Source organism: Apaloderma vittatum, unplaced genomic scaffold, assembly GCF_000703405.1.
Source record: "Apaloderma vittatum isolate BGI_N311 unplaced genomic scaffold, ASM70340v1 scaffold31489, whole genome shotgun sequence".
Classification (NCBI taxonomy): domain Eukaryota; kingdom Metazoa; phylum Chordata; class Aves; order Trogoniformes; family Trogonidae; genus Apaloderma; species Apaloderma vittatum.
Window position 1 is genome coordinate 11126 of NW_009735150.1, and position 13753 is coordinate 24878.

Sequence of the window (13753 nt, forward strand, 5' to 3'; positions counted from 1 at the left end):
TGTGTGTGAATGATGTAAAGAGCATTTTCCCCAACAGGAAGGAGGTGCGGGGCTGGCTGATCTTCTGCAGCTCCACGTAGCCATTCTCAAGCTCTCCTTCTGCAGCTACCATGGGTATGGTCTGTGCTGCATGCTGACCCACCAGCACTCAGACTGGGAAGGGAGAGGGAAATCCTGCACACTCAGTGCCATGGAGATGGCTGCCAGGGAGTTGATGGAAGGGGTTGCAGGAAAGAGGATGGAATATAACCAGGGGTGAGGAAGAAGAGACAAAGTCTTCAGATGGATAAGGGGATAGACAGCAATGCAAGAGACCAGTGACCCAAACACCTTATCTGGATAGAAATAAGAGAGTTGTGAGGCAACTCTGCCTGTACCTCTCCTTGCTCCTAATCTGCAGCCCCTCCTTTTACCAGGCCACTCTCTAGACTGAGTCATCCTAATTCCTGTCCAGCATCATCTCTAGCCCCATTTCACACTCCACTCACAGCAAAAGGGGCCCCTTCAGATAAATTCATCATCCGTTTCTCCTCTACCACTACTGCAGGGATGCTGGCTCATTAGATGATTTGTGACTTACTGTTTGTCTCCGCTGCTAGCAGCGTGGGAGGCTGATAGGGAGCAAGAGCAAACACACAGTAATGGGACACTGAGCCCGTTGGTTATTATCCAAAGAAAGGTCTATGTAAAATTAACAGCATATGGTGGATTTTATCTAAATACCGTGACTGTTTTGGTGCATTACTGATTTAAGCAGCCATATTTTTTTTAGCAAGAAGAATATCTTTCGTCAGAGTGATCTATAACAATGGAATAATCCAAACCACATTTCAGACACACCAGATCAGTATCCTTTGGTCCAATAAAATAATCCAACCCTTCTTGCAAACCCCTTCTCCACCGCAGACATCAGGAAACTATCCTGGCTATGGATCAAAAAACAGCATTCCAGGCTTGAAATCATACTGTCTGTTTGTAACACTTCCTATGGTACTGCTCATTAGTATTTTATAATACTTGCCTACAGTAATAGCAGTAGCAATGTGGAACTTACAGAAGCCAAGCAATATTAGAAACCTCTCCCCTCTTAATAGTGACATTTAAATGTGTGCTGTACCTGAATTCAAAAGTTTACCATTCAAACAGAGAAGCTAGAGAAAGGCTTGTACTGGTACAGTCACAGCCAGGCACACACAGTCGTTGTTATTTTGGTAAGTAATTAATAAATCCATTACATTAGAGAACGAGCTACAATTTCCAAAAACAGCACTCATCCACCTCCAGCTGACCCTTGACACTGACAAGCTGAAATCAAATAAACAGCCTAGTATTGTGCCCCTGAGAACAAGCTGTGGGAAATCACATAAGGCATTTCGCTGCTGGTGAAGATGAGAGTGTGCGCAAGAAAGAGGGGATTGAATTATATACATAAATATTTCTTCCTCACAATGTACATAAATTATTCTGTTATCCAGCCTTCAATTTTCAAAACTTTGTGTTTCAGCAAACTCTAAATCAGTCATCATCAAGGCCACATACACTAAGCTGCAGGAAATTCATATAGTTCTTAAAAATCCAATGCAGAAGAAAGCATGCCCTTAAGTACCTCTAATATGCACTTTGCAAAACAACACATGCGTTAGTGGTATTGCTAACTATGTAAAACATGCATTCTTCATAGGAGAGTCAGTGTAATTTTGTTGCTCTGAATCCTATGACCATTCTTCGTATTTCTTTATATATCATCCTTTTCAACCTAAAAAAAATTACTTTGTCGTAAAGAAATTGCACACTTTTAAAACATTGTAGCTTATTTCAGATGAATTGGCTTCTAACTTGAGATTCTTTCCAAGAATTTTAGCTACAAAACATGTCACAACACTGTATATCATCTTGTCTTTGGCATTGTTGTGCCAGCCAGTAGTTTCTCCCTACCTTTTCTCCATATTGAGGCTTAGTTGACTTTCTGCCTTACTGAAGCTGACTGACAATTTTCTTTCACCAGTAGCCCAGCAATTTGCCAAAATAAAATGTAAAATACATATGAAATGGCACCAGTATTCACTGGCATTTTCAGAACTGCGAGATAACAAATTAAGTAAGGCTCACACATTTGAAGATGGAGGTTCAGGTCTTTGGCTGCTCACAATCCCTTTATCCTATGTGGTGGTGGTACCCCAGCTGCAGCCAAGCTCCCCAGCAGGGTAAACTCACAGAGGGGGACATCAGCATTCAGTACCTCACTGTCACCTTCTGAAAAATGCCCACTCTCTGAACCATTCCTCTTCTGCCCGGAAAGGTGTGTGCAAAAAGAACTGGCTCACAGGCTTTGCACCCATGCCTTCTCATTCTTTGACAGAGTAAGGAGAAGATGAGGAGGGAGATGTGTCACCTGCAGCCAATGCATCCAGCACACATGACATCCAAACACTCTTGGCATTACCTGTTCCCTGTCATGTGAAGCATCAGAAGAGCACACATCTGTCTTCGGCCTTGCCTGCCGCCCAAAGACATGCAGGTCATTTTAAAGACACCCCAGTTGAAATTGTGCCACCTTGTAGAAATAGAATTAGTGTCAGTCTACTTTATTTTAGATACACAATATGAGCATTCAACAGTTCTTCCTGGTCCAGTCTCCCTTTTCAGCAAGGTGGCAGCCTGGTCCACCTGTCTCTCCTTGCTCTCACAGCAAGGAATCATGGGTGGGGAAATGTGAACCTTGGTTGTAGCTTCATGCCATGATCCCTTAACAGGAATGGAGCCTGTGTTCTGTGAGAGCAGGCATGTGAAAAACTTCGTCCGTCCATCCATCCATCCATCCATCCACACATCCACCCACCCAACCAACCATCCAGTCAGAGTTTTGCCTCATAAACCTCCATAGGGAGGACAATTGCACTGGGGAAAGCAGATTCATCCCAGCACAGGCAAAGGCAAAGGGGAAAAATTGTTTTGGTTTCAGTTAGATGACAAAGGGCAGATGGAGTCAGGGACCCACATGCAGGTGTGCATCCATGTCCTCAATTTCCTGCCATCCTTCCCTCTGCTCCAGAGATAAAGTTTCCTTCTGTGGTTCTATTACTCTGCTCCAGACTCACAGCAGGCAATTTTCAGTACTTACAAGGCTAGACAGCAAGAAGTACAAAATTTACATGTATAACACATAAAAGGAGGTGAGGGCCCCTTTCATCTGCTGCTGTCCCAGCACATCTAATGGCTTCTGTCTTAAAGTCAGCAGCATCCTCGCTGCACCATTCCCATATAATATGGCAATATGCCACCACAGGCAGCCTCCTGGGTACTTCCAGAGACTGGCCAAGAGGAGCAACACAAGCGACAAACTTCTGCCTTGTCTCCTTGCTTCTCACTCAGTCTCAGAGTAAAGGACCATCTCAGACCTCAGCTTGTTTTTAACATGTCTTTGCTGAATTTACCAACTGTGAGAGCAGTCTGCAGGTCGGGCATGATACGGGAATCTGATTAATGGGCCTTGTGGTAAAGTCACTTCTTTTTTCATATACTAGTCACACATCGTGACTCTTCAGAGGCAATGACTCTTAGTCTCTCCTGATCTCCCAAGCACACAGCTCAAAGCTTCTGATTCAAATGAATAATTCCCTTAGCAGCAGACTCCTCAGTCAAATAAAAAGCGAGTTAACATTTTTAATTCACAAATTTTATAAAACATGTAATTTAAAGGACCAGCTAGAAGAAAGAAAAGATAATAAATCCTCTTCCATTGGGTAGTGGTGAAGAGGGAATCTGTGCACTGGTGAAGGCAGATTTAACATCACCTTTCTAGTTTTCCCAAGCCGACTAACAGAGCTCTAGCTATGACAGACTAACCTTTCCCAGGATAAGAGCTGCTGCGTTTCCATGGCAGCCAGGTTTTGAAGAGTGATGATTGCATCCTGGGGAGAGAAAGTCACATATGGGGAATTATGCTGAGCTGTAAACCCCAGTGAAGAACTCATGCAGGTTCAAATGTGACAGTATTTGATCACAACATGAGCAATGTGGCTAATACTTCCAAATTATCTTTAAAGATCTTTTCGCACTCAAAAGTATACGTTACAATTAATAAAATATAATTTATATCACTGTTAATAATAATTTGATTATGAAAAATATTTTTATTTGTTTTTCAAATTCATCATTCAAAACATCTCCCCTTTTTTTTTGCACAGCTCACATAGTTACGCTATCCCCAGAACATACAACAGCAAGGATAAGTCACCAGTCACTTAACCTGTCCTTGCTTTTATCAGCTCTCTGGTGTGACTTAGGCATTAGTTATACTTTATCCTGCTAAAAAGGTAGTGCAGTGGCTAGACAAACTCTGTACTTCTGACGCTCAGCCACAGTGAACAGCACAGCTTGCTGCAGCCACATATCTTTTTACGTTAGCAGATCAGAAACTTGTTTTAAAATGAAACATAAGTCTGTGGCTGACCAACAATACATTTCTAGAGAATTTTACCATTGAATCAGATTTGACCCTACACTAAAAAAATCAGCTCCTTTGACTCCTGGATTTAAAAGGTTAGTACTCAAATCCAAAGGAGGTGTAGTGAAGTGGAGCATGTGATGACCAGTCTGGAAGGAAACTACAAGCAAAGAAGCAAAAAGAGAATCATCACATTCATTTTTCTAGAAACAAAAATCTGAGGAACCGGTCCTAAAAGGCATCTGCTTTAAACAACACTTCATACTGTATTTGCTGAACAAAACAAACATTTCCTAGGTTCCAAGCAATAGTTCACCTTTCATTTTTGCAGGAATTATTAACACATAGCATTGCTGCCAGAAGTTCATCCTCCTGAGAAAAGCATTTCCCTGGACATGATAGGGAAAGGAAGTGAAATCCTCAGTCTTCTGATTGGTGCAAGGATAACAACAGTGAAACTGAAAACACCTGTGTCCTGATTTCATCCTATACTGTAAAAGTGTAGCTGGCAATATTATGAGCAAGTTCAGTTATTACTTGTTTCTCAAGTCATGTTACATTAACATTAGTATGATTTCTTATAAGAGGTGGAAACTTTCAGTATGTTTTCTTATGTCCTCTCTATGTCTGATAGTTTTTGGAAAAAGTTACAATGACTAACAAAAACCACAGTGCTGTTTAGATACACCTTGTTCCATCTCCAGTCATACAGTCATAAAAACTCAGTGAAAAAAGTGTCACCGTTTTCAGTGTTAATTATTTGTACTTGCTCTCCTCTTACTCATAGACATACTCCCTCCCCTGCAGGTGATGCAGCAGAAGAGATTGACTTGACTGTGGTTTACCAAGCAGCAGCTAATGGCGATGTGAACACACTAACTGCAGTGATCCGAGAAGATCCTTCCATACTAGAGTGCTGTGACAGCGAGGGTAAGGGAAGGCTGAGCTTGTTCTCAAGGGATTAGTTTCTTCAGATTGCAATTAAATTTTCCATTTTTATGGTGATTTTTGTTCTCAGCAAATTACATTTAGTAGCAGAATATGGGAAATTTGAGTTATTCTTCGGAACATCCACTGCAAATGCTCAGTTTGGATACTTCTTTCACCATGTAGTTGTATGGATTTTATATATAGATATAAATAAGTTGGTTTGCTATAATCAGACAGTATTTTATCATGAATCTATTTTATCTTCTTTGAGGAGACACTGAGAAATTATTGTCATTTCAGCAAAGGAAAAAGAATATTTTTATCAGAACCAGATGCAATACATTCTGCACATATCTAGAGCAGAGGGTTCCAGTCTTTTAAAAAGCATGTGTTGAGACACAGTTTGAAAGATTTTGTCATATACATTTTTTGCCAAAGGGTTGATTGTACAATGTGCAATGATCTCAATAATCTGTTTTAGCTCTGAGACTATGCTTGTTTTATATTAATGTTATTACAAAGTGTTGTCCACTGGCTGGTTTTTATATGCATCTATTTCCCAAGTGAATTAGAGCCACAGATCTCTAGAAGCTTCTCTCAAGGAAGACTGTTAATCCAAAAGTATTTTTTATTGCACTCTTTTTTAAAGTGTTCATATGAACACCATCTGTTCTAGTCTCTACCAACTTTTAACAAGTTGCCAAATTTTCCTACACTTTAAACCAGACAACCTAACTCTTATCTTTAAAACATATATTGATTAGTAAGGAAAATGCTTAAGCAAGCTAAAATGCTCTCAGTCTAGACCTTTAATGGGAGAGGGACTAGTCATGAAGGGCAGCGTATAAACAGCAATCGGAAGTATTTCAGCTCCAGAATAAACTTGATTAGTAGATCGTACACGCGAATGTTACTTAAGACGAGTCTTGCAAGACAAAACATATGGCTCATATCCTGCACATATGGCAGGATCTGCATAACCTCAGACTTAGTAGCACGCATTTGCTCAGCAGTCTTATTGAATCCAGTAAGAATAATTACTCTTCAGTTCTGTCTGAAGTTTCTGGTAGTCTTATAGTTTCTAATATTCATATTCACTCCTAGCTTAGTCATTTTTAATTGCTTTGTCAGACTCTGCAGGAAAATCTCTTGCTGTCATTCACTAGTTAACAGAATGGAAGGAAGAGGAAGCAATTAGAAGATATAATACTTCATTTGAGTATTAGGTTTGAATGTAGATTTGGGTTTTTTCCCAGCACAGAAATTGTTTGCAGCATATAAAAAATTCTCATGACAACAGGAAAGAAAATACTGTAGAGCAAATCCAGTCTTTAAGATAAGTTGTTGTCTGCATAAGGCATCAATTCACGCACATACACCTTTGCATGGAACAGGGCTTGATTTCATAAATCTGTTGAATACACAGAGACAGAATGAAACTGGATTTTGAAAAAATGAGCCAAGCGCCATCTGGCTACTAGTCACTCTGAAGAGTATCAGCTTCCCAGCTGGTATGCAAAGCCAACAGTTCCTATTGGGAGCTCGTCAACAGAAAAACACTTTTCCCTCCAGAAGCAGAGTTAATGAGGCAAGGCTTTTGCTAATGAAGTGATGCTCTTTTTAAAATCAGTGGTCAGCAACTGGCAGAGCAGTTACATCCTGTCTACAGAAACCTGAGTACAACTGTTGGACAGTTGTCAGAGAAAGGATTTGTTAATGTGTCAGTACTAACACTGGCAAATAAGAAAATATCTCTATCTTACGGCTTTGATAAAAATTGTAAAAGAACGTTTGACTTTCTTCCCCAGGTTGCACACCTTTGATGCATGCTGTGTCAGGACGCCAGGTTGATACAGTGAAGCTTCTGTTGAAGATGGGAGCCAATATTAACACTCAGGATGCTTGTGGACGTACCAGTTTATCTCTGGCAACTTATCTGGTACCAAGACTTGGGGTAGAAGGATGGAAAGATAGATGGAGTGAAGGGAGTGCAGACCAAATAAGATTTCTGTTTATACTACAGGAAGAAAAAAGAAGTACAAAACATTTGGTTCTAGACAACAGTGAAATCATAAATTTTCCTAGGATGCAGAGCTGGAAGCAATGATTATTAGAAAAAGATCAGGACTTCTGTCAGTGCCCTTTCTCTTTTGGATTGTAAAATGAGTGCATCGTATGGTGAGCTCACTAGTTGCAAAGTCTTCTTTGTGGTTTCAAAAAATGCACTTGTTTCTGTGCAATGGAAAATCCTCTCATGTTCTTAAAATGCAGAATAACTTCTCCCCTCCCACTGTCAGTACCAGATTCTGGTGGTCAGCAGGCATCTTTTCTTGCATACCACATGAGCCAGCTTTTTTTCACTATAGTACTGGACCTTGGATAACCTTGTTTAAGAACTTAAGTTCAAAGTGTGGCAGATGCCAGTGCAAATATTCAGATCATAAACAATTCAATCCCCCAATCAACCTACATGCAAGTGGAAGTAGGTGCAGACATCCCATTGAAAAGTTTGGGAATGGAGATCTGGTGCTTTCTGTCTTAAGCACACAAGGACGGTCCTCTTCCGCTTAGTCTTCTATGCCTTGCTGGAGGGAATTCAGAATTCAGAGAAAGGATGGGGACCAAGTTTTCTGGGCAGAGGGTTTGACCATGCCAGGAGAGAAAGGGAAAAGGAATGTTCACCCATGCTGCATAATATGAGTTATGGCCAGATAACCACCAATTCATTTAAACTGATACCGTAGCAGCCTAATTAAATCGCATCCCTTGCATCTAGGTTCTTCCTGCAAGTTCAGGACAAAAACAATGCTTCTGCTCAGCTATGTGATATTGAGCTACCAAATAAGTGTAGAAAATAGCAAAACAGGCAGTCTCATTTAGTGCAAGGAGCATGCCTCACTTGAGGATAAACATTTCCTCTGCCAGATATTTTCAAAAAATCCCATAATTAGTTATCATGCTCCTTTTTTTCCTTTCTCTTTCCCCAGAGAGGAAAAAACATTCTTTGCTAAAAAAGAAGTGACTGGAAAAGATTTAAACCACCCAGGCTTCAAAGTTTCCATTTCTGTGATGGATATAATCAGACGTCTAGAGAGCACTAGGCTGTGATGTCTGTTCAGAGAACTGAATTCAGCAAAGCTCCCCAGCAACAATCAAATGCAGAATTTGGTGGTCTTGACTTCCACCAGGAGCTCAAATTGGGATGTTCTGATTCCATCGTTCCACATCTTTTCCCTAAAAATTATGGTAATGCAAATCCAGCATAGATTATACAGGAGGGAACAATCTTTGTCCTGCCAAGGTTTGAAGAAAACACTTAACCACATGCTTGATTTCTCTGGGACTTAAGTATACATTGAAAGATTTATGCAGTCACAAACAGGTTGTTTACTTGCTTTTTTGCTGTGGTGATCAATAGTATGTTTTAGTCCAAGAACTGATTCATCCCATCTGTTTTGGTGCTGCTTTCAGGCTAATATTGTCACTGATTCAAGCTTCTGCAACAACGTTTGTAAGACCACACTCTAAGGCTTTTTACTATTGATTTGCCATTCCTGCTAAAATCTGATAAAGGAAATGAGACAAGTGATCTTGCTCTAGGTTTAAACTAGCATAATTAAACCCACATGCAGGAATATATGTAGCATTTGCTAGTGATACACGAATTAGCAGGTTTTTAGTCACTGTTTACTTAATCGGTACTTGCCACAACTGCAGAAAACCCAAAATCCAGTGTAAAGAAAACACCTAATCACAGAAATAAATGGCTGAGCTAGTCTGAGACTCAGATTTCAAAGGGGAACCACTCTTAGGGCTGAGACATCTATTGGGGAAACAAAAGAGCAGTTTCTCTGCTGGCAGGAACAGTTACAGTCTCTGGGTGCCAGAATCACCATGCAAGACCTGGCCTGATGCATTTCGCTTTCCCCTTTAACATGCTCTAATTTCTTTTTTAGGGCTGGCTGGAAGGCTGTGTCAGCCTGCTCAGAAACGGTGCTAAGCAAAATATACCTGACAAAAACGGGAGGTTACCACTCCATGCTGCTACCGCAGAACCTGATGTGAGGTATGTCCAAGGCTCCACCAGCATTTGGTGGTTGAATCTCAACAGGTAGTCACCAGTACAGGCTACCAAGCCTAAAAGGGAGTCCAAGAAAGGAAATTTGCTGTAACAAATACATGTGTGACTTGCTCCTTTGCTTAGTGATTGTCGTAAAGGGAGAAGAGAAGAGGAAAAGCAATGTACAACATTTGTGTATACAAAGATATAAGGCCAAGTAAGGTAAGGAGCTTGGTTTGACATCACAACAGCAGGAGGAAAAAGAAAAATTATAATGGAGCTTGAAACGTTGGGTTTCCCTTGACCAGTTATCTTCCTGCCACCTTCTCACAAGAATAAGGACTTCTCCGAGTAGCATGGCAAATATGAGAAAAATTTTCCACATGACAACCTCTTTGAAAGCCCCTACTGTAAAGAGGAAGCTGAGGTTTGGTGGGCTGGATCATTGTTAACTATTTTACTGAAGGTGGAGTTACAGTTACAGAGTGTCTTCACAAGAAGCCCTAAGAAAAATTCTCTTTGTCTCATTCCAGCCTGTGATAATAGGAAGGTTTAACAATCTTTGATTTGTACATCTGAATAAATTCACTCAAAAAACTCTCCTAAGTCCATCATGTCTGGAAGGATAGGAAGACATTAAAGACAGGTGAAACATACAGTACATGAAAATATTCATATGACCTAATCTCTGAGTCTACAGTTTTGCTGCTGTCACCGTAGCAGACTAGCCCTGACCTCTGTGCTTTTCTGCTGATCTTGCTCTTCAGCTTTATTAATTTTCCCCATTATCACTGATTTTCATGCATCACTTGGAAAGAATAGTTTGAGGTTGCTGCAAAAGTATGGGCCAGTATCATTAAATAAAGCCTCCACAGAAAGAAGAAAATGTTTGTACAACACTGCACATGCTGCTACTTGAAACAGAATAGTAATCTACTTTACCAAGAGCACATGGGGTTCCCCTAACATTTTTCACATTCTCCACGGATACAGGCAGACTTTTTCTCTGCACAGAAGTTTGCTCAGAAGTTTGCACAGAAGTTGCTCAGTTCCTTTTCCTCTCTTTTCTCACTGTTTTTTCCCCACGCCCATAAGAAATGCCCAGAATACTGAGAGGGAGGCCTTTCCATTGTGGTCATTGTCACCCTCTTGAATCCCATGTCATTGCCAAAAGGGTATATGCAGTGGACAGGTGTGAAACGCTTTTTCAGCCAAGTTTGAAAGCCAGCAGCCACTGCTACAATCCCATGTCCTGAAAGCAGAACATGGACCGCACAGTGATGAGTCAATTTATGTATTGATTTGATAACTGATTTATGTGCTTCAGTGCATTCCACGAAGACTAAGAGGAAATGTGGAAAGAGAACCCATGGGCTTCCTGATCTATGCCTTTAAAAGTAGATATCAGGGAAAACTCAGCTACATGGCTGGATATTTACATATTTGAGTGGTAACACGTTGTCATAATGGTTTAAGGATATAAGTGAGCCAAAGTTTGTTGTTGATAGAAGTTTTGCACTCAAAGAATGACATTTCCTTTACATACACTGGTTTCATCGATTCACTGGGGTTAAAATACAGACTCATGTGTCAGATTATAAAAGCATGTGATAATCAGGTTTTACAAACATAATACGGTTACCTCAGTTTCTTTCTGCTCACTATTCCGTTTTCACCCAGATCTGTTTTCAAATACTGTATTTATGAGATTCTGGATCATTTTGTCACATGACCACAAAACGTCTCCTTCCTTTTACGAATTTTTACCAAACTAATCCCAGCAATCCTAAAATGTCATCCTTTTCAGAGCTCCTACAGTATGACTCCATTATGCTATTTGTTGTGTGATTCAGAAAAGGTGTAGCACTCCTTTTCTATAAGTATTTGTATCCATATACAAATGGATCTGTCCAGTCTTCACACAGATATTCTAGTTAGAAAATAATTAAATCTGGACTTCTAGTAACTGAAGATAGTGTTACCAGCAGATAAAATTTCACCTGCAGAATTTCCCAAATCATCCCTAAGCAACTGTAAATGTCTTTGTTTTGAATAATTCACATTATCTAGTTGTTTAATACTGGGGGGAAAAATGTCATTCAACATTCTCAGCTTGATCTGATCCACACACCTGAGTACAGTTCAGTCTAGAAGACATACTGGAATTGTTGAAGACTGTCCTAATGAAAAACAGCAAAAGATTTTCACTCAGTATCCTATGCATGAGAATAAATGCATGGTTGTACACATTTACCTGTGCATTATCTGTACATTTATTAGAGTTCCCTCCTCGACATTCATTATTTTGTAATTTCCTGGTAAAAGAGAAGGTCTCTTAAATGTCCGTGTTTTGAACGTTTGTAGCAGATTCACACCTTCAGATGAGCTGCAGATTTTCATTATGGTATTATCTAGAGATCCACTAAGGATCTATCTTTCCTTGTGCTGGAATCGTAAGAACTGTACATCCATGTTAGGATCTATGCTGGCTTTGTCACCATGTGTGACACAATGGTCCTTTCAGTTCCATGGCCCACTCATGTACATGATCCAAACACTTAATACCCCACTATAAAACACAGCCATCTTCGTTAAACCTATAGTGATTTCAGGGCATCTTCATAAGATACCATATCAAAAAGAAAAGCAAAAGCCATGCACTGTTAAAAACACTACCGTGCTTGTATATTTCATGTAGCTGTTTTTTTGTAACTGTTCCTTCCACAAGAGGGGAGTGTTTGTAGTCTAATATTCCATCAAATGTGAATCAGCGCATTGCTATATTTTGTATTGCAACAATGGTCCCACCCCAGCATACACAATGCAAAGCCTTGTAAAATACTATTGCTTTGTGTGTGTGTAAATATATAGTATGTCTGCACACATGCAAACACTTACATAACATAACATTACTCCAAGAGTTAAGGACAGCGAAAAACCCTTTTAGAAACTGGCCATAAAACTTTACACAATAGGATGACAACAAATTCCTACCAAAACTTGCACGTATGTATAGTATTACACACACCGATTCTAGCCTGGCAATCAGCACAAGAATTCTTCCTAGTGGATCTTTTAATTCTCAGCATTAAAATTCTTTTTTTATAGCAAGCCATAAAGTCCTGCTTGCTTTTTTAGTATGACAAAGCTCAGAGCTAAGATTCTCACCTGTCCCCATCACTAGTACCGATTTTTCTTGAAATTACATGTTTTGTTTCTCAAAAAATGTGCATTATTCAGATTTAGTCAGGAGTACAGCACACTGATTATGTCATTGCTTCCACAGGCTTCTGAACGTGCTCCTGCAGCAGTCAAATCTTAGTGAAATTAATCATCAGGACAATGAGGTGAGTGAGATCATGCTACAAGTCACAGTTCCACGCTCTGGGGACATACAAGCCATGCTGTTCAGAAAAAGTCCACTGTACTATCCGTTTTACGATGAGACTATGCACTAGTCAAAAATTTCTCATTGTCTCATTTTTCCTACTACATGTGATGCATCTTTAGGCTTATAAAACTTCTCCATATACTGCCAACTATGAAGTATGTCGAATGAATCTCCTAACTCACTTGACAAGATATTAACTGCTTTTGATTTTTTTTAAGTGAGATATTGGACTAAATCTTCACCTTTACCAGTCATCCCATCATTAAAGTACTATCATCAGGAAAAATATTGGAAAGATGGTATTACACTGAACAGAAATTTACACTATTCTCTGATCCTTAAAGGACTGTGCTCTGCAACATGTGTGTGTATATATATGTGTGTATATATATGTATATATGTGTGTGTATATATATATATGTATGTAGTGTCCACAGGAAAGTGTTAACTTTCCGTATGTGTTCTTCCCCAAAACAGAGGAACCAAGACATAAGGGAGATTCTAAACGTCTTTCCTTATATTTCTCTTCACTCCAACATTTGCTCAAGGACATGTCTCCTCTAAAGTGCCAGATACACCACAGGGTTATTAAGTTTCCCTCTTTCATGAACCTTCCTTATCCACTGGATGGTTTGCAGATCCTGCTCACAACAACATGAAACAGACATATACTTCGTCTTCGTTGACAATTTTGTTGCAAATGAATTGCATGGAACCATGGATCATAATTTCAAGCCACAGTGTTTTGCTGTAATGCATCACTATATGCAGTTTGGGACTTTCAGTCCAGCTCATTGTCATTTGGCATTGAGAAGATATTTGTTCAAGGGTCAGTACTAAGCCCTGAATATTCGTGTTTTCTGGAAAATGTGGATCCTCACAAATGCAGCTAATAGAGTTGTCGTGGTTTGACCCTGGCCGGCAG

The 13753-nt window shown here is 39.9% G+C and overlaps 1 protein-coding gene across 1 annotated transcript in view; it reads left to right on the top strand.

Annotated features, from left to right (window-relative positions):
- The window catches only part of LOC104279288 (ankyrin repeat domain-containing protein 55-like), a gene marked incomplete at its 3' end in the record, with an annotated part of 14046 nt that extends 1262 nt beyond the window's left edge, over window positions 1-12784 (top strand). Inside the window, exons 2-5 of the mRNA XM_009876504.1 lie at window positions 5255-5377; window positions 7186-7316; window positions 9334-9443; window positions 12724-12784. Of these exons, the coding sequence (XP_009874806.1) occupies window positions 5255-5377; window positions 7186-7316; window positions 9334-9443; window positions 12724-12784 (425 nt within the window). The remainder of the gene's footprint in view (window positions 1-5254; window positions 5378-7185; window positions 7317-9333; window positions 9444-12723) is intronic.
- Window positions 12785-13753: the final 969 nt, after the last annotated feature.